Below are 19,086 nucleotides of genomic sequence, written 5' to 3' on the forward strand. Positions count from 1 at the left end.
TTAAAGATTTTGTTTTTGGGGTTCCTGGGTGGCTCAGCAGTTGAGCGTCTACCTTTGGCTCAGGGTGTAATCCCTGAGTCCCAGGATCCTGGGATCAAGTCCTGCATTGGGCTTCCTGTTTGGAGCCTGCTTCTCCCTCTGCCTGTGTCTCTGCCTCTCTCTGTGTCTCTCATGAATACATAAATAAAATCTTTAAAAAATAAAGATTCTTTAATGTATTTACTTGATAGAGTATGAGAGAAACAACGGACACAGGTAGGGAGAGGGGTAGAGGGAGAAGCAGACTCTTTGCCGAGCAGGAAGCCTGACTGGGGGCTCGACCCCAGGACCCTGGATCATGACCTGAACTGAAGTCAGAAGATTAACCAACTAAGACACCCAGGCACCCCTCTTTGGCCTATTTTTAAATGTTGAGTTGTCTGTCTTGCTATGGAATTGTAGCATTTTTTTAAAGATTTTATTTATTCATAGAAATGTAGAGAGAGGGGGCGGGGGAGAGAGAGAGAGAGAGGCAGAGACACAAGCAGAGGGAGAAGCAGGCTCCATGCAGGAAGCCCGATGACTGGATCACACCCCGGGCTGCAGGCGGCGCTAAACCGCTGCGCCACCGGGGCTGCCCTCCTTATTCTCTTTATTTTGGTGTTTGTTTCGAAACTACTAAACTAAATTAAAAAAAAAAAAAAATTCTTGCTAAAGCCTTCTTAATAAGAGATTGATTTGACCAAGACAATGGATTTAAAAACTCTCAAAGCTCTTCTGAATTATTTTAGAAGCTACTTGCATCCTTCCATGTTATTCCCATAGATTTCCTATTGTCTAGAGGTCTAAGAGAAAGATTTTTTTTTTTAAGGTTTTATATATTTATTCAGGAGAGATACAGAAGGAGAGGCAGGGAGACATAGGCAGAGAGAGAGAAGCAGAATCCCTGAGAGGGAACCCGATGTGGGACTCAACCCGGGATCACTACCTGGGCCGAAGGCAGACATTCAACCACTGAGCCACCCAGGTGCCCCGAGAAAGAGATTTTAAACAAAGTGGGGGTTTCTCCTGGTGTTCTCTGAAGTAAACGTTCTTTTAAGGTGAAGACACACACATGTATTACGTTACATTAAAACCAAAGCAAGAAGGGTCCAGATAAGAGGTCTCCCACTCACCCCAGCCTCCCCCTGCGGCCCCTCCAGCTCCGAGCCACATGGTCCTCTGTAACCATGCAGTCAGGTGCAGCCATGCACTATTGATCCTCTCTCTTCCTATCCACTGGTCTTGCCAGCAGTACTACAAGGTCTTTGAAACCAAAGAACACTTCCACTGGGGTGCAAGGACACATGGCCACAGCTCTGCACCCAAGTCTCTCTTTCCCTGGATTTGGCGGTAAAAGGTGTTGCTCTCGGGAAGGTCAGGTGGCAGAGCGCGCTTCCCCCTGTAGGTGGCGCCTGCTCGACCGCGGGAGCTGCCAGGGCCGTGTGCGGGGACCCCCACCCCCACCCGGGGCAGCACCTGCCCAGCCAGGCCGGTTCCCAGGGGGCCTGTCGCCCTTCTGAGTCACTGCTCTCACCTACTCTGGCTCCTTGGCCTTCTCAACAGCGCTAGTCTGAGCTACACCCTCTGAAAAGGAAACTGGAAAATAAATAAACGGTTATGAGTTTTCCTCATTCCTTGCGGCAGGTAACTTGATGAACTGTCATCTCACTTGAATTCTTTCCAAACATGCATCTTATTCCTCCTATGATTTTCAAAATAATGATTAAGTGGAAAACGAGACTTGTGCTTGAATAAAAAAAAAAAGCTTGGGTGGCTCGGTTGGGCGTCTGCCTTTGGCTTGGGTCACGGTCCTGGGGTCCTGGGATGGAACCCTGTAGTCAGGCCCCCTGCTCAGCAGGGAGTCTGCTTCTCCCTCTGCCCCTCCCCCTGCTCATGTGCGTGCTCTCTCTCATAAATAAAATATCTTTAAAAAAAGTGAATAAATTTCCAGTCTTTCAGGTAAACAGAATTGAGAACATGTGAAGTCAACTCTATTTGAATTTACATGCATATATTTCAACATCTGACTGTCTTATCAGCGAGGCATCTGTTAGATAAACTCACTGCGATTCGTACAGCTGGAAACGATCCTCCTTCTCCAAGGTGTAAAGAGTTCTGAACTCAGAGACGTGGATTTTAGTCTTTGCTTCCCTGAACAACCGCCTCACCTGCCTACAGGGTGCCAAACCAGCCTGCCTGCCTTACAGAATTTCTTCAAGAATTCAGTGAGCCTGGGACACCTGGGTGACTCAGTGGTTGAACGTCTGTTTTCGGCTCAGGTTGTGATTCCAGGGTCCTGGGATCAAGTCCCGCACTGGACTCCCCACATGGAACCTGCTTCTCCGTATGCCTATGTCTCTGGCTCTCTGTGTGTCTCTCATGAGTAAATAAATACAATCTTTAAAATAAATACATAAATAAAAGTAAAAGAACTCAGTGAGCCAGTACATGTGGAAGTGTTTCATAAGTCCCGATGAAGTACCAACCCCGTGCCCGTCAGCACTGACACACCCATCCTGCACCAGCACCCAGACGCATTCTCAGGTGCTAGCGTGAGCACCACATAGATTTAAACAAGGATCCACAAACCTTGAATCTGATGAACTTCTTCTTCCAGGAATGTAGTCCAGACAGATAGATTTGCTTAAGAGCTTCATGGCTCAGCCGCAGGTCGATACCGTCTGGGGTGACAGTGAACTGGAAGGCCACGGCTTGGTGAGCTTCCGCCATCTTCGGCAATCTCCTAGGAGAAGGGGACAGTGTGACACAACCAGCATTTTACCAGGTATTAGCCCCTTACCTGGACCTGGGATGTGTTCTGAATTTAGTCTTTCCCAGCCATCTAACAAACTTCATATTCCATTAATAGACCCAATTCCAGGGGCCACTGGCCCCTCCCCGACCTGTCCAGCACTACCCAGCCCACTGTCCCCTCTGCTCAGAGGCCCGGGGTGGCCGGTGGAGTCCAGGAGTGGAACCTCACCCCCACCCCTACCATCAGGCCTCCAGGCCACACCCAGCTGACCCAGGAAGTTGGCAGCCGTTTAGCCACCTGCCAATCTCACTGCCACCCACCAACCTCCTGGAGTCTGGCACAGAAGAAACCCAGAGAGTCCACAGATGAGTCCCTGATGGCCCTGAACCCCTTGTGTCCAGGCAGGAGCACTGGACTCTGGGGGATGCATGTGGCTGCTGTCTTGAGAGACCGGCTCAGGCGCCACTGAAGACTCCATGAAAAGGAGACACAGAGAATCCTCCGGAGTGGGTGTCTATGGGTGTCTCTGCTCAGGCTAGCTGCCCTGCCTCAACCAATAAAAGTGTGTTTCCTTTCAACGGCTTCAGAGCCAGGTCTATTCCGGCTCCCTTCCTCATGGTTCCTGTCTTCTTCCTTGGGGACTCAGGATGCACCTCACGGCTCCCTCCGGCACAGCCAGCCCCTCTGCTACCTCCTGGAGCCCCGGGACCATGCTCCTTCTTCCTAAGCTCTATACCGGATGCCCCACAATAAAAAGGAAGCTAACAGAAGGGGGAAAAGCTACCAAGAACTATAATGAAAACCCAAAATTGTATGTTTTCTTATCACAATTTCTCCTGTTTTTACCTTCTGAAGCCTACTGAGTGGGAGGAGGACCTACCAATATAAACAGGTGTCATGCTTTCAAAGATGCCCACTTACAAAAGCCAAACTAGCTTATTAGTCTTCGGCTAATTGGAACAAATGGTTCCATTACAGGCCCAGAGAGGCATGCGGCCTGCATTTATTTGCTCCTTCGGCAAGCGTTTGTTGACTGCCTCCCACATGCCAGCCACGGGGAGGATGCAGACATTGGCAGTAAAGTCCTCCTCCTGCCCCTCTAGAGCTCACATAGGGAGGCCAAAAAGTAGACAGGGTCCAAGAGGGGACCTCCTAGATGACATGGAAGCCCAGAAGGATCAGCTGGAGGGCAAGCCTTTCAGGCCCAAAGGTAAAACAGGACTCTGGGCAGAGGTCAAGGGCAGGTCAAGGGCAGGTCAAGGACAGGGTGGCTGGTGTCAAGAGCAGGCAGCTATGGTCAGAGAGGATGACCCACAGGCAGCCAGGGGAGGCAGCTGGGTTTTATGCTAAGGGTGAAGGAAGAGCATCCAGGGGCTTTAAGTTACTGTTTCTGTCTCAAGAAGACCCCTCTGGGGGCGCCTGGGTGGCTCAGTTGAGGAAGCATCCAACTCTTGGTTTTGGCTCAGGTTATGGTATCAGGGTGGCAAGATGAGGCTCTATGTATGGCTCTGCACTCAGTGGGGAGTGTGCTTGAGATTCTCTCTCTCCCTCTCCCTCTCCCTCTGCATCTCCCGTTCATGCTCTCTCACATGCTCTCTCAAATGAATAAGTCTTTAACAGACAGAAGACCACTCTGGCTGCAGTATGGATGGTGGGCAGGGCAGGGCGTGAGACCAGTAAGAAGTAGAGGCAGTCAGTCTTCCAGGAGACAGTGGCCCAAAGTGGCATGAGTGGGGGTGAGGAGGATAACCCGCTCCAGCCAGACAGGCTTCAGAGGCACCCTGGGGCTTCAGGCTTGATCACTGGCTCAGAAGAGCCACTGCCTGACACAGGAGAGTCTCTGCCTGGGGACGACAAGTCGGGGGTGGGAGCAGAGGAGTGGTGTGTGGACTTAACCACATGTGACGTGGCTAGGGGCAAAGGGAGAGGCTGGGACAGGCACACCTGGGAAGAGTCAGCACACAACCTGCTTTGATGATCATGGAGGCAAAGAGCAAGTCGGCAAAACTCAATCCACTGGGAATCACCTTAGCTTAACGCAACCTGCAAAGTGTTCATGGTTATCTACGTGTTATTCAGCAGGCATGGAGCCAAGCTCCCTAGCCTGGCCGATTCTGAAGAAACAGATCCCATGTCTGAAAGCAGCAAGATCTCCAAGCAAAGGGCTCCTGCAGATAATGCAGGATGTTGAAGAGGGCACCTCAACAGCTCTGAATCCTGTTCTCAAAAAGCTATCCAGGTGGCTCAAGGATTCTGCTAGCGCCTCAAGGCCACCTCTTAACCCCTCCCCACAAAGACTGCAGGCTACACATGTGGCAGGAGGCAGGTGTCACAGAGATCACTCTGCAGAGAGTGAAGCATGGCAAACAAACTTACGGACTGGCCACCCTCGGGATGATTTATAAGCTCTTTCCAGGGCTTTATACAGATGTGAGGGATTATTAATGGCAGGAGATGGAACCTAAACATAGCGTCTGCAGTCAATTCTATCTGAAGGTGTGGGTCCAGTGTTTGCTCAGGGGTCTGACCTCTGTCAGGGAGGCAGGCGAGACAGTATCTGCAGAACCAGGTTTGCAGTATCTGCAGACAAAGGTTTGAAGAACTCCCTGTGCAAATCTAGTAAGTGAAAATCCCACCCTCTGTCCTGGCATCCACAGACTCGTGTTTAAAAACATTTACAATCACAGGGGCGCCTGGGTGGCTCCGTCAACGGTTAGGCGTCCGCCTCGCTCTCAGCTCAGGTCTTGATCTCAGGGTCCTGAGTGCAAGCTCCATGCTGGGCACGGAGCCTGCGTTTAAAAAAAAGAAGAAGAAGAAGAAAGAAGGAAGAAGAAAAGGAAGAAGGAAGAAGGAAGAAGGAAGAAGGAAGAAGGAAGAAGAAGAAGAAGAAGAAGGGGCAGCCCAGGTGGCTCAGTGGTTTAGCGCCATCTTCAGCCCAGGGCATGATCCTGGAGACCCGGGATCAAGTCCCACGTTGGGCTCTCTGCATGGAGCCTGCTTCTGCCTCTGCCTGTGTCTCTGCCTCTCTCTGTGTCTCTCATAAATAAATAAATAAAATATTTTAAAAAAAAGAAAAAGAAAAACAATATATGCTTTCAATGCTACCTCCTATCACTGTCGGGGAAATGCCAATCAACACTGAGGCCAAATGCCACTGTACACCCACCAGGATGGCTAGAATCCAAAGGATGGAGGGTAACAAGTGCTGGCAAGGCGGTGGAGAATCCAGAACCCCCATGTGCTTCCGCTGGGGATGCACAACAGTGCAGCTGCTATGGACACCAGTCTGGTGGTTTCTCAAAACATGGTGTTAGTACACAGCCCCGCACTTCCACACCCCGGTGTCCATGCTAGAGAACCAAACACGTGTCCACCCAACATCCTGTACAAGAGGCCACCTTTTGCTGTGCACCTGCCAGACCAGTTTAGGGGTAAACCAGGAAGTGGCCACTTGAGGCACTTGAGACGTGAAGAAATTTACCCAAAGTGCTGAAGATAGAAAGAAAGCCCCCTGGGTCTATGTGGCTTGGCATGCTGTGGGGCTGTGGACCTGCTTATTTTTCCTGGCACTGCAGAAACCACCTCTGGCCGCCTCTGGTGGAGAGTGCCCACCTGGCAGCCCCAGCTGACGTGAGCTTGCATGAACCTCCCGGCCTGGAACACACCTGGGCGCTGCACCCCAGGCTGAGCATGGGAACCATGTGACGTGCTACTTTAAAAATCATGAAGCCCACTACTGGAGAGAGAGTCTACAAGGTCTGCACCAGAGAACTTAAGCATCTTATGTTAATCTGCTCTCGGAAAGACACCAAGATCCGAGTTGAGAGCAACGACCTATTTATGGCAATTTTTATAAATTCACATCACTGGTCTATTATGCGGCTGTTCCTACAGCTTCCCAAGCCAGACCCCCACTTGGGCCTTGGCCGGGAGAGCCTGCTAACTCCAACTCACAGCTGGGATGCCTTTGCTCTCTCTCCATTCCCATCTTCTGGGTTCACACTTAGCTTCAAACTCCCCTTCTGCAGGCTGCCTTTGACCCCACATTCCCAGAGAACCGAGTTCCACCAGGTTTCAGCTGGTGATTCTCCCCACACAGGCTGGAAGGTGACTTTCATTTGTAAATCTTTCATTTAGGTGGCGTCTGGGTGACTCAGTTGGTTAAGCATCTGCCTTCCGCTCAGGTCACGATATCAGGGTCCTGGGATCGAATCCCTGAGTCAGGCTATGCTCAGCGGGGAGTCAGCCTCTCCATCTCACATGTGCACGCTCCCTCCCTCTCTCTCTGATAAATAAAAACCTTTTTAAAAACTTAAAAAAAATCTTTCATTTAATCTCCCAACGGAAGTGAGGAGCGTCTCCAGGACACAAATCCTTGTTCTACTCTGAATCCATTGAGGACGACAGACAGACAGCTCTCTAACACTTAATGCCAAGTGAATGCTGGGGGCGGGGGGTGGGGGCTGACGTAACACATACCTTAGTTTCAGTAAGACTACTTTAATTTTGATAACTGCCCAATGCCACTCACCACATCTTTGGACAAAAAAATTGTTCTGTAGTTCATTTTTCATATGTGCCTGCTTTGTCCTCCTCCTCCATCAACTCTTCCTCACCATAATTTGTTCACACAAGGTCAGCGGCCAGCAATCATAACATCAGCCATCCCTAAGCTAGTCCCCTTACCCTTCAGGAGGAGCTGGCCCAGTGCCACCCCCATCCGCCAGGATTCTGGGGCAGGCAGCTGGCTAAGGAAAGGAGGTAAAAGGTCAGCACAATGCAAAGTGCTTAGCCAGATTCCAAAACAGCCCGGGGGGGGGGGGGGGGGCCGGTAAATTCAGATATGGAAATCACCTCCGTAATAAACAAACAGTAAAACCTGCCCTGTGATATCCAAAATATGTAATTAGTTGCTGTCAGAGGTCTTTCAACCTAACCTTAAAAACAACAGATAAGGAGAGAGAAAGGTAGGTAGGCAGACAGACAAATGCAGCAGATTCTTTCCTGTGCTTTTAACAATGAAAACACAAAAATATTCCTTCTACCAAACTGTAGCTAGTGGACAACATGACCCGCGTCTCACCCGCGTTACCCATCCGATTCCCAGGAGAACCCAGGGAAGGGGCACAGAATTTACGAAGGGGCAGATCAACGTGCAGGTGCCAAGACACCTGCCCAAGGTCACAGCCAGCAGACCCACGTCCAACTCCAAACACCACGTGCCTACCTCCCAAGTTAAGTGGTAGGTACTCCATTAAAAGTTCCACGTAAGATTCCTAAAGCTACACAAATATAAAATTAGGTCATCCTGTTGTAACCGAAACGATGTGATTGCAGTCAGCAATAAAACTACAGTAACTACAAACACGATTGGTGCCAACGCTAAAATTATTCACAGGCACCAGCCTCTCCACTGAATTGCACAATTCACGCGCGCACAGGAGTGGGCTCAGCCTGCTATTAAAATCCGGCAAAGGGCGGCCCATCTCATCTAGCGGGTCAACAGCTGTGTTGGGAATCCTTTGAGGAAAGGTTATCCACAGGAAGCAACGGCTTAGCAGCCACGTGGAACACCAGGCAGGGTCTCCAACAGCACAGGCCGAACTCCTCACCAGGGAGGATGCTCGGGCCTCCAACCCTGGAAAAACTCTCCAGAGGAGACACTGTGGGCAGAGCCTGCAGCACGGTCTTTCACGGGGCACCATTCACGTTTATGGGGTAAGGATGCTGAGTCAAGGCAGATTATAGAGGGAATTCTCAATCATTATAGTTTGTTTTATGGCTCCGGAAAAACCCAACTTCTGCCCACGGAGCTAGCATAAAAATAAAGCAAATTCAAATGTACACCTGATATCGTGCCCACTCTAGTAAATAATGGCCAATCAGAAAAATACAAAGAAATATGATCCACGCAAGAGAAAAGAATTCGGGAAAGGTCACCGAGAGTCATGTTTTTATGAAGAAAATACAAAATGCCTCACCAGGCCCCAATCATCTGTGCTCCGCTCAAGTATTTTTCTCCAGATGCAGATCCATAAGCACCTGTGTCACCAGCCATGCCGATGGCGGCCCCTCTGCTGGAAGAAGCATGCCTCCACCCAAAAGAGATCCCTGAACCTCTGCTCAGAGCAAGATATCGTTCCCACAAATGTTCCTGACACCAAGGGCAAGGTGGCTTTCCCTCGCACGCTCCTCACTCTTGCACCCAGAGATGCCGCTGACCTTGCCAAGCCCCAGTTCCAGCTCAGGGCCTGGAGAGGATGGTCCTATCCATAAAACATGCCTGAGGCTATGGTATTATTTGCTAAAACTCATGCCTACTTCATACCCTTGAAACTATTTTCACATCTGGCCTCTTACTGGATCCTCCCCACTCATGAGACAAATCAACAGGTGTCAGAGGCACCATTTTACAGATGAGGAACTGGAAATCCAGAAACACATATAAGGCTGATTCAGTGTCATATCCAGGGGGGTGGGGTGGGGGCAATGCTAACACCCAACACTGCCTGCACAGGGGTCTGGGAAGCAGCCTGGGACAGGGAGACAGACGGGGCACAAGGTTTGGAGAACACAGATCTGGATTCGAACTCCAGCTCTGCCACTTAGCCGTGTGTGTGTGTGTGTGTGTGTGTGTGTGTGTGTGCAGGCGCGCGTGCGTGTAGGAGACAGGGAGACAAGGAGACAGAGAGGGAGGCCTTGAACAAATGTCACTGCCTTATCCTAACATCGTTTCCTGGCACATCAAGTATGCAGAATATGCCCCCCTCACATCAAGTAATAGGCCTGACACCACAGTATGTAGGAACACACTGTACCTTCCGAACTATGGTCCCATGCTCCAGGAACGTGGGTTTCCACGTGTATCTGCCCTCTACTTCTTTCCTAGACCCCTCTCCCCCCTCTCCCCGTTCCCTGCACGCCCTGCCAGCATCAGATACCTCCCAGACCGACCTCCTCACTCTGGTATTCAGCTTGCAGGAGCGCTGCTGATCCATTTCTAGTACACCTTATCGTACCCTAACCTTAACCCCCCATTGTACAACAGAGTGTTTTTGAAAAAATAGAAAGAAACCAAAACTCTTCACGTTAAATCTTTTTAAGGGCAGTAGAGGAGTTGACATTTAGGAAAATTAGTGACAGATGCGTTATCTCATAAATGAGGAAGACTTTCATAAAATGTAAAGTCAGAGTTACAGCCTAAGAAAACTTCTTAAAGGCAAGGTTATTTTGTGTTTGCTTTTAACCTAAACACGTATTACCTTTTACTGGGGCAGTGGGAGGAGGTGCCAGGGCTTCTAAAGAGAAGGAATTAACCCTCAGAACTTGACTCCTCAGAAACTGGACGAGTCCCATCTGCATGGAGCCGTATTTCTCACCAGGGCACGGAAACAAAGAGGTGACCAGACAGGGGTGCGCTGGGGATCAACAGCCTCCTCGGGACTCAGGAGGAAGCCAGTAGACTGGTAGGAAGAGGAGGTCACTGGTCCCTCCCTTGATGTGGGAAGTATGGAGCTTGCAGGTCTCCCATCCAGACATCCCTGAGCACAGTCACAAGGCAAAACAAGGGCACCGGGCAGGTGGAAGAACATAACAGCTTCCTCTGTCTGCTGCTTGCTTCCCTGGCACAGACTTTCACAGCCCCTAAGGACCCCACCGCATCAGAAAAGTGCAGCAATCCAGGGGAGAACGGATCCCAAATGTTCTTCACTGGATTAATATCTGAAAGGCCACTTTGGCTCACAGGAATCAGCAGGAAGGCAAGTTTAAGAGTCCCGTGGGAAGCAAAGGTAGCAGGTGGCACTCAGGGACGGTCAGAAAGAATCTAGAACACTCAGGTTCCGCGGGGACAGGTGGGTGGTGAACCCACAGCATTGGTGGTATGAAGTCCTTTCTTTTTTTACCTGAGTTACCTGGTGTCCAACAACTAGTTGATAATCTTGTGCAATCTCGCAGCCTTCCACGGTGGCAAATATACTGTACACTGAGAGAGGCAAGCCTAAGGCAGCAGCAAAATTTCAATTGTTGACTTCCAAAAACAGGCAGAAAAACAACCCACATTACAGGAAAGTAAAGGTGGACATTCCAGAGAACTGAGGCTCAGGATCACCTTACCCCAAAAAGGTCAGTTGGCTTCCACCCAGGGCCTGCTGGGAACCCAAGGTCCACCCATATTTGCGCTGGGTAAAAGGTGAAGTTCACAAAAAGCGGCATAAGCGTCAGAAATCAACAAAAAGAACATATTCTTTACTTGTGTTAATTACCAGATCTTTTTTCCTTCCTTTCTTTCTTTTTTTTTAAGCACGCCCTGTGCAGCCTAGACTCTTTCTACAGGCACCCAAGGCACTGTGAGAGGGTGGTCCCCGGAGCGGGGACCGGGGCGGGGAGGGGAGGCCAACTCTGCGCATCCTTGGGTCCCCTAAGCACCGCCTTCATGTTGGACCCTGTGCTTGTCCTTACTTATCTGTCAAACAGAACAGTGCTGGCAAGAGCTGCTCAGGAGTGGCTCAAGCATCTGGGGAGAAAGAGAAGAGGCCCCATCAAAGCCAGCAGAGAATCTGTGACACGCACTCTGAACATGCCAATTTTATTTTAGCCTTAACAGCACCAATTCTTCCGGAAGCGAAGTTGAGGCTTCCAGGAGCACCAGCAGCAGCAGCAGCGGCGGCAGCGGCAGCAGCACTCTGGCCTGCCGGTAAGAACCACGCAGAATGACTAAACCTTTTCTCCAACAAAGGAAAAACTGCACCGGATCAAAGTGCAGCAGCAGCCCCGGGCCGCAGCGGGCGCGCTTTCCGCCTCCCACCTCCCCACCGCCCTCCGAGCTCCGCCTGCGTCTTTAATTGCTCGCCTGGAACGCGTCCTCGAGGGCGCCGCGGGCAGCTGCGGCCGCCGCGCCCCGCCCCCCCCGCCCCCCCGCGGGCGTCACGTGACGGCTGCGAAAAGTAGGGGAAAGGTTAACCCGAGCCCCGCCCCCGGCCCGGCGCGTCCCCGGCGCTCAGATCCTGTTCCACCCGCCCGGCTCCGAGAGACCTTCCGGAGCGAGCTGGCGCGCATCGCCGGCGCAGCCCGTCCTCCTCCCCCGGCGACACGCAGCGCCTGTCCGTGGGAAGGCCCGGCCCCGCGTGGCCAACCCCGAGGGCACCGAAGGGCTGCGGGCGCCGGCTGCCGCCCCACGGCCGGCCCGCAGCCCCGCGCCCCAGGCGCCCAAAGCGCGCCCGGAAGGGACTCCCGCCCCAGGAAAAATGAAGTGTTTCTATGAATGGGCGCGAAGGGCCGGGTTGCATCAGCGCGGCCCTGGCCCCAGGACTCCCCGGAGGCCCAGGCTTGACCGCTGGGTTACCGCGCGTCCAGGGTCGGGCCAAGGGCGGCAGCAGCGGGGACGCCAGGTTTACTCCCTGGGCCTCCGGGTTAGGCCACTTGTTTTCGGGACAAACTCGAAAGCTTATTTTGGCCTGCGCAGGAAGCCAGTTTCTGCCACCCTGACACAAAGTATGTGCGCCCCCAAAGGTGGCCCTTTTCTGTTGGACTCCAACAGATGGGAGTTCAGGGTGCGAGGCCGGGTCTAGCAATGCTTCACAGGAAGGAAACGGGTCGTTTCGAGGCGAAGAGGAGCCCCCAGGCTCACAGAGGCTCAACCACCAGACCCCTCGGTCTGAGGCTGCATTCAGTTCCGAGGGACGCGATGGCCCCATAGGCCTTCCCACCAGACCCTGCTTCCCCTCAAAGACCAGCTCATCTATCTGCATTAAGGTCGTCCTCCGTGCACACTCACCGCGAGTCACCTTAAATACTTCGGAGAAAGGGGGGCTGGGAGGGGTGCTGTTCGCTGGCACAAATTAAAAAACAAAAAACCAGGGACTCCAGCCACGTTCTAATCCCTTAGTTTGAGGTTCGGGAGGAAATCAACACGCCTGAATATCTGGAATGGCCAGAAACCCGACGCCGGTGCAAGAGGATGGTGTAACAAAATACACGTTTCAAAAGGTTAAACGGATTTCTATTTTATTCGGCAACTTACAAAGTTACCAGTTCCCCCACAACAATCTCCCTTTAAATAATTCAACCCAGGGAGCACCGAGGAACCGAAAGCCTTGTCCTGAGCGGGGACTGCTTAAGCGTGTTCTGCACCGAACCTGGTTAATTATACGGGATGGTTAACTCTCGGTGTTCAAGTCGGCCCTCACCTTGGTTCCCTCCAGCTTTCACGAAAGCCAACAAACACGCTGACCCACGGCCTTTCCGAGCAAACCGAAAGGAAAGGAAATGGTCGTGGCCTCGCTGAGGGAGCGGAGGTCAGGGCTGCACCCGTCGGGGCTCCGGACGGCGCCTGCCGGGGCTTGCGGGCCCAGGGAGCCCGGACCCGGTCACGTGACGCCCCTCCCCCACCCCCGCGCGGCGGGGGGCGCGACCTTGGGCGGACGCTCGGCGCCCACCTGCCCCGCACCCAGGGCCTCACCGGGGGGTGGGGGGCGTCCGCCAGCGGAGACCCCGGCCGGGCGCCCCTGTGGTCCCCGGCGGACGCTCGGGGCCGCGCCTGGAGCCCCGCGTCAAGGGCGTGTCCCGACGGCTGCAATGCGGGGGCAGCCGGGGAGGGGGGCGGACGGCGCGCCGGGGAGTCCTGAGGCCCCAGCGTCCCTCTAGCTCCCGCCTGGAACCCCAGGACGGCCCCCCAGACCCAGTCTACCCCGATGGGGGGAGGGATGCGGCGGGATCGAGAGCGGGTGGACGGCGCCCAGCCAAGTCCAGAAGGCCGAGCATCCGTCCTGCAGCCTCGCCGCCCCTCGGACGGACCCCCACGCCCAAACCATTCCTAAGAGAAGGGTGGGATGAGCGGATGTGGGAGCCGGCGCCCCTCGTGGCCCCGGGCCGGGGGCATCCAGCCAAATCCGGAGACCCGCGCATCCCTCCAGCTCCGGCACCGCACCCGCCGGCGGGCCGACCCTCGGGCGTACCCTCACACCCAATCCACTCCCGGGAGAGGAGGGGGACAGGAGCGAGCAAAGAAGCCAGTGGCCCTGCTAGTCCCGGGCTTGGCGCATCCTGCCAAGTCCGGGGGCTGAGCATCCCTCTCGCGGCCGCACCGGACCCGCACCGGGGACTCGCGCGCACACCGGCCCCCGGCGGACGCCCCCCGCCCCCCGCGATCCGATCCGGGGCGGGAGGTGAGGAGTCCCTGCCGCGCTCGCGTTTCGGGCTCCCGGCGAAACCCGCCGTCCGGGTGGAGGGATGCTGGGGGTTCCCCTCCGCGCCGCGGGGGCCCCCCGCCCCCGCCTGGGTCGGGACCCGGGCAGTCCCCGCGCGCCCCCCCCGAGCCCGCCGCAGCCCGCAGGCCCGCGCGCCGTCCGCGGGCGCAGCCTCGGCCCAGCCTTACCGAGTCAGCGAACGGAGGCGCGGCGGCGGCGGCGGAGGCGGAGGCGGCGGAGGCGGAGGCGGCGGCGCACTGAGCGCTCAGCGAGCGAGAGCCGGGGGCTGGAGGGCCGCGGGCGAGGCCGAGTGCACCCGACGCCGCCGCCGCCGATTGGCTGGAGCGTGCGGGGCTGCGGTGCGGGCGGGGCTGAGACTCCCCGCGCGGGGCGGGCGGAGGGGGGGGGCCGCGGGGGGGGCGGGACCGGGACGGGGCGGGGCCTCCGCGGCTCCCCGGGGAGCGTGTCGGGTGAGGAAACTGAGGCTGCTGGGGGCACGCGGCCAACGCCTCTGCCAGCCTGGGGCCCGGGGCGAGATTCCTCAGCCCGGAGACTCGGTTTTCTCATCTGAAAAATGGGCCAACTCCCGTGGGCCAAGCCCGTAAAAGTGCTTAGCAGGGTGCGGGGTTCACGCGAGCCCTCCACAGCCATTGCCGCCTCTAATCCGCAAAGCGCCCCCATAAATAGCCGACCCCGGCCGGGGCTGCAGAAAGGATCACTAACTCGCGCATGACCATATGGCTGAGAAAATGGACCCGACGCTGGAGCCAAGTCTAACTCCAGAGCCGTCGCCCCAAATCCCCAAATCGGACATTGTCCCCGGAGTGACAGCTCAGGCGAGCCGGAGGCCGCGTGGCTCGCGGAGCCAACCCGCTGCTGCGAGTTCCCGCGACCCTTCTGAGAAGGCCTCTTCCTCCTCATCTAACCGGGAGAAAAACACCTCCCTCGGGGGCTTTGGTAAGATTTGGCAAATTAATCATTCAGGCGCCTAAAGCAGTGTAGGTGCCAGGAAAGACCTGGCTGGTAGTGGGGACAGAGTGACCCAGAGACCCTTGCGTGGGCGGACCCCCGGGGCCTGGGCCGGCAGCTGCCGCAGGGCGCTCAGGTCAGGGGCGCAGCGGTTCCCCCCGCCCCGCCCCGCCCCGCCCCGCCCCGCGCCTTCCCTTCCCTCTAGCTGGTGGCCCTGCAGGTAACAGGTGCTCCGTAAAGGCCCCAGGTTTATGAACAGAGACCCGGCTCTCCTAGAGCTCAGTGACTTCTTTGGGCAATGAAAAGGCCATGCTTGCCTCCATCTTTCTGCCTGTATCCTTTGGTGGTTACCACTGGAAGGTTTAGAAGAGAAAATGAAAGTTCTCTCTTGTTCCCGCCCCCGTCACTGCTGCTACTACAGTTAACTGTTGGTGTGCGCTCTCCAGGCTGTTTGAAGTGAAGTCACAGGATCTGTGCTGTTTGTGACACTCTTGTTTTCACTTGGCTCCCCCCTTGGACGACGGTTCCCTGTGGAGATACAGAGATGACCTCCTCTGTCTCGGTGATGAACGCGCCCCACGGCCCTTAGAGCCCCTTTTCACCATTGAGGGTATAAATAAAGCTGCACTGGCTGTGAGTGGGCCTCTCTGAGCTCTGATTTCTCTCTGTAGATCCCTAGTAGTGAAGCAACTGAGTCAAAGGGCAGGCACCTGTGACATTTTGGTGACATTGGTGTCACTTGCAGAGCCGCCCCAAAAAAGCTTACTGGCATCTATCTATTCCTACCCAGGCATGGGAGTGGAGTCCTGTCTCTAGGGACCATCAGTGCTGTCTGTCTCTATCCGCTCTCTTCATGTTTCTCAGTCCTAAAGGAGAGCGTGTAGATAATGCTATTTATTTTAATTTGCATTTCTCTGAAGTTACAAGTTAGAGATTTCCCGCCACTGCTGGCTCCCATCTTGCCCACCAGGGGTCCCAGGCTGCGACACCCCCCACCCCTCCCCTCCAGATTTCGCAGCCTGCCAAAGCAGGTGGGCTGGGCCAGGGCACACCTGCAGAGACCTGCATCCTCTACTCCACAATCATGGCAAGTAGGCTTTCCAGGCTTGTCTCAAATGCTCTTCCCTCTCCTTTCCCTGGAACACAACAGCTGGCGGTCTGCAGGTCCCAGCCCAAGGTCACTTTCTTCCTCACTTAAGTCCCATGGTGCTCCCCTCTGGGATCAGCCCTGCGCTGTGTATGTTCCCAGGGCTCTGTGGCCTTGACCTTACACACCTCCCTGCGCACGTCCCCGTGTCACCTTGCAGGCCGGGTGAGGCAGGGGCAAAGGCAGGACTGCTGTCCATGGGGCCACCAGGTCGCTACAGTCACCTGTGCCCCAGTGACTGGGCTCTTGGGCCACGGTAAGGAAGCCCACGCCCGCCAGCAGTTCCAGCCAGAGCGTAGAGGCCTCATTCTCCTCCTGTGCTCTGCTCCCCGAGACTGCAGCTCCCCAGGGCCGCTTAGCAGCCACTATTAATAAAAAGCCCAGGAACTAGGCCTCTGGGGAGCTCCGGGCCTGTCGAATCCTGTGTTCTCTTTGGGCCAAAAATATCCCAGAGTCGGCCTCAGAAACTAGAGTAATCTTTCTCAAGGTCCGTTTCTGTTTTTGTTCTTTTTTCAATTCTTCCCCAGTTTGAAAGGAACATACTATCGCAGCTGCCTATTGTGGCTATACAGAAACCTTTTTTTAAAAAAATGCATGTACTGTCTTTATTATCACTAAGAAACCCCCCCCTTTTTTTACTCTGAAAATATCTTTTTTTTTTTTTCAGGTTTTCTTTATTTATTCATGAGAGACACAGAGAGAGAGAGAGAGACAGAAACACAGGCAGAGGGAGAAGCAGGCTCCATGCAGGGAGCCCGACGTGGGACTCGATCCCGGGTCTCCAGGATCACACCCTGGACTGAAGGCGGCACTAAACAGCTAAGCCCCCCGGGCTGCCCGAAAAATATCTTTTTATGAAAAAATTCAAGCATATAAAAGTTAATGAAATCAATAAACTCCTGGATAACCAAGCAAAACAGTTTCAACAATTATCAAGTGAGGGCCAAGCTTGTTTTTGTCTACCCCTGCCACTGCCTCTGGATTTCTTTAAAGCAAATCCAGAAATCCTACTGTTCTGTCTACCTGTTCTTGAGTACAGATTTCTAAAAGACAAAAGTTCTTTTTTAAAAACATATTCCCCTGTGGGACACCTGGATGGCTCAGTGGTTGGGCGCCACCCTTCGGTTCAGGTCGTGATCCCAGGATCCAGAATCCAGTCCCACATCGGGCTCCCTGCAGGGAGCCTGCTTCTCCCTCTGCCTGTGTCTCTGCCTCTATGTCTCTCATGAATAAATAAATAAATTAAAAAAAATAATAATAATAAATAAAAACATATCCCCCTAACACACACACACACACACACACACACACACACACGCACAAAACATACCAAGAATACCATTGGCCAACCTAAAATAGCACAACAATTGTAATACAACTTGTAAGGCCTGGAGCAGCCTGGGTGGCTCAGCGGTTTAGCGCCGCCTTCAGCCCAGGGCCTGATCCTGGAGACCTGGGATCAAGTCCCATGTCAGGCTCCCTGCATGGAGCCTGCTTCTCCCTCTGCCTGTGTCTTTGCCTCTCTCTGTGTGTCTCTCATGAATAAATAAATAAAATCTTAAAAAAAAAAAAAAGCTTGTAGGCCCTCTTGGGCTGCCAAGAGCATTGCTGAGTCCCACTCTCCTGCCAGCCTTATTCATTGCTGGCAGCTCCCAGCAGGTTCTGATCCCAAAACATGTGGGATTTTCTAGAATTTAGCTCTCACTTCCCATAGGAAACAATTTTGTAATCCCGGAGTTCTGTGCTTCTCTCTCCTCTCCAGTGCTTTGAAACCCTCTGAACTTGAACCTTGAGCTGCTGTCAGTAGTGGGCAAATAACAGCAGTCCCACGTCAGGTGGCAATAATATTTGCTCAGCCAGCATCGCTGGAGTTTGGTAAGGACAAAATGAGGTAAAGCATGCAGGTGCAAGCAAACTGTTTGAGACACAGCTCGACCATGTGCTAGTGACAGGAACTCCTAGTAACAACCAAAGGGTATTCTTATTTGAATAGGCTTGCCCTATGACCCAGTCAGTAATCCTGCTCCTGAGTATCACTGAAGAGAAATAAGAGCACATGTCTGCTCAAAGACGTCTGGTACAAGAATGTTTGCAGAAGTTTCACTCAAGGGGTGCCTGGATGGCTCAAGCGGTTGGGCATCTGACTTCAGCTCAGGTCATGATCTCGGGGCCCTGGGATCAAGTCCCACCCTTGGGACTTGGTGACTCTCTGCTCGGTGGGGCGTCAGCTTCTCCCTCTCCCTCTGTGCTCGTTCTCTCTCTCTCTCTCTCTCTCTCAAGTAAATAAATAAATCTTAAAAAAAAAAAAAAAGAAGTTTCACTCAAATGGACAAAAATCCAGAAACAACCCATGGGGCCATCAACATAGAATGGATAAATATATTGTGATTTCTCCATATAGTAGAGCAATAAGGAGCAACAAAAAAAGAATAAAGGGACACCTGAATGGTTCAGTGGCTGAGCATCTGCCTTCAGCTCAGGGCATCTGGGATCCGGGATCAAATCCCACATTGGGCTCCCTATAGGGAACCTGCTTCTCCCTCTGCCTGTGTCTCTGCCTCTCTCTGTGTCTCTCATAAATAAATAAAATCTTAAAAAAAAAAAAAAAAGAATAGAGTGCTAACACACAAGTGGATGGATCCTACAGATCTTATATCATATAAAAGAAAACCAAACAAACACACAAAATATTTATATGTTATATGATTTACTTGTTTAATTTATTTATTTGGTAGAAAGAGAGAACACAAGTATGGGGACGGTGGAGGGAGAAGCAGGCTCCACTAAGCAGGGAGTCCGGCATGGGACTCAATCCCAGGACCCTGAGATCATTACCTGAGCTGAAGGCAGACACCCAACTGACTGAGCCACCCAGCTGCCCTTGCTGTATGATTTCTATAACAAATGTGCATAATAATTGCAGTGATGGGTGACTGAGAAACAGAGTAAGGAGGCCACAGGCGGGCTCAGTGGAGTAATATGAAAATGCAGGGCTCTATATCCCTCAG

At 53.4% G+C, this 19,086-nt stretch overlaps 2 protein-coding genes and 1 long non-coding RNA gene across 6 annotated transcripts in view; 2 read left to right on the forward strand and 1 right to left on the reverse strand.

Moving 5' to 3' along the window:
• The window catches only part of LOC140612563 (large ribosomal subunit protein bL21m-like), a 75,223-nt gene extending 60,926 nt beyond the window's left edge, over positions 1-14,297 (reverse strand). Inside the window, exons 1-2 of the mRNA XM_072790246.1 lie at positions 14,151-14,297; positions 2,611-2,764 (exon numbers count right to left, since the gene is read on the reverse strand). Of these exons, the coding sequence (XP_072646347.1) occupies positions 2,611-2,678 (68 nt within the window). The 5' untranslated portion in view covers positions 2,679-2,764; positions 14,151-14,297. The remainder of the gene's footprint in view (positions 1-2,610; positions 2,765-14,150) is intronic.
• The window catches only part of LOC140612561 (DNA-binding protein SMUBP-2-like), an 82,251-nt gene that overhangs the window by 47,513 nt on the left and 15,652 nt on the right, over positions 1-19,086 (forward strand). The window contains exon 5 of one of the 4 annotated variants that reach the window (XM_072790244.1): positions 1,973-2,461. The exons of the other annotated variants lie outside the window; for them this stretch is intronic. Within the exon in view, the coding sequence (XP_072646345.1) occupies positions 1,973-2,004 (32 nt within the window). The 3' untranslated portion in view covers positions 2,005-2,461. Of the gene's footprint in view, positions 1-1,972; positions 2,462-19,086 lie in introns of those variants that run through there. 4 annotated transcript variants of the gene reach the window in all.
• LOC140612565 (uncharacterized) lies at positions 14,384-15,568 on the forward strand. Its single transcript, XR_012013725.1, has 2 exons — positions 14,384-14,919; positions 15,378-15,568. It is a non-coding gene; the product is annotated as an uncharacterized lncRNA (long non-coding RNA).

This window comes from Canis lupus, chromosome 21 (assembly GCF_048164855.1).
Source record: "Canis lupus baileyi chromosome 21, mCanLup2.hap1, whole genome shotgun sequence".
Lineage (NCBI taxonomy): Eukaryota > Metazoa > Chordata > Mammalia > Carnivora > Canidae > Canis > Canis lupus.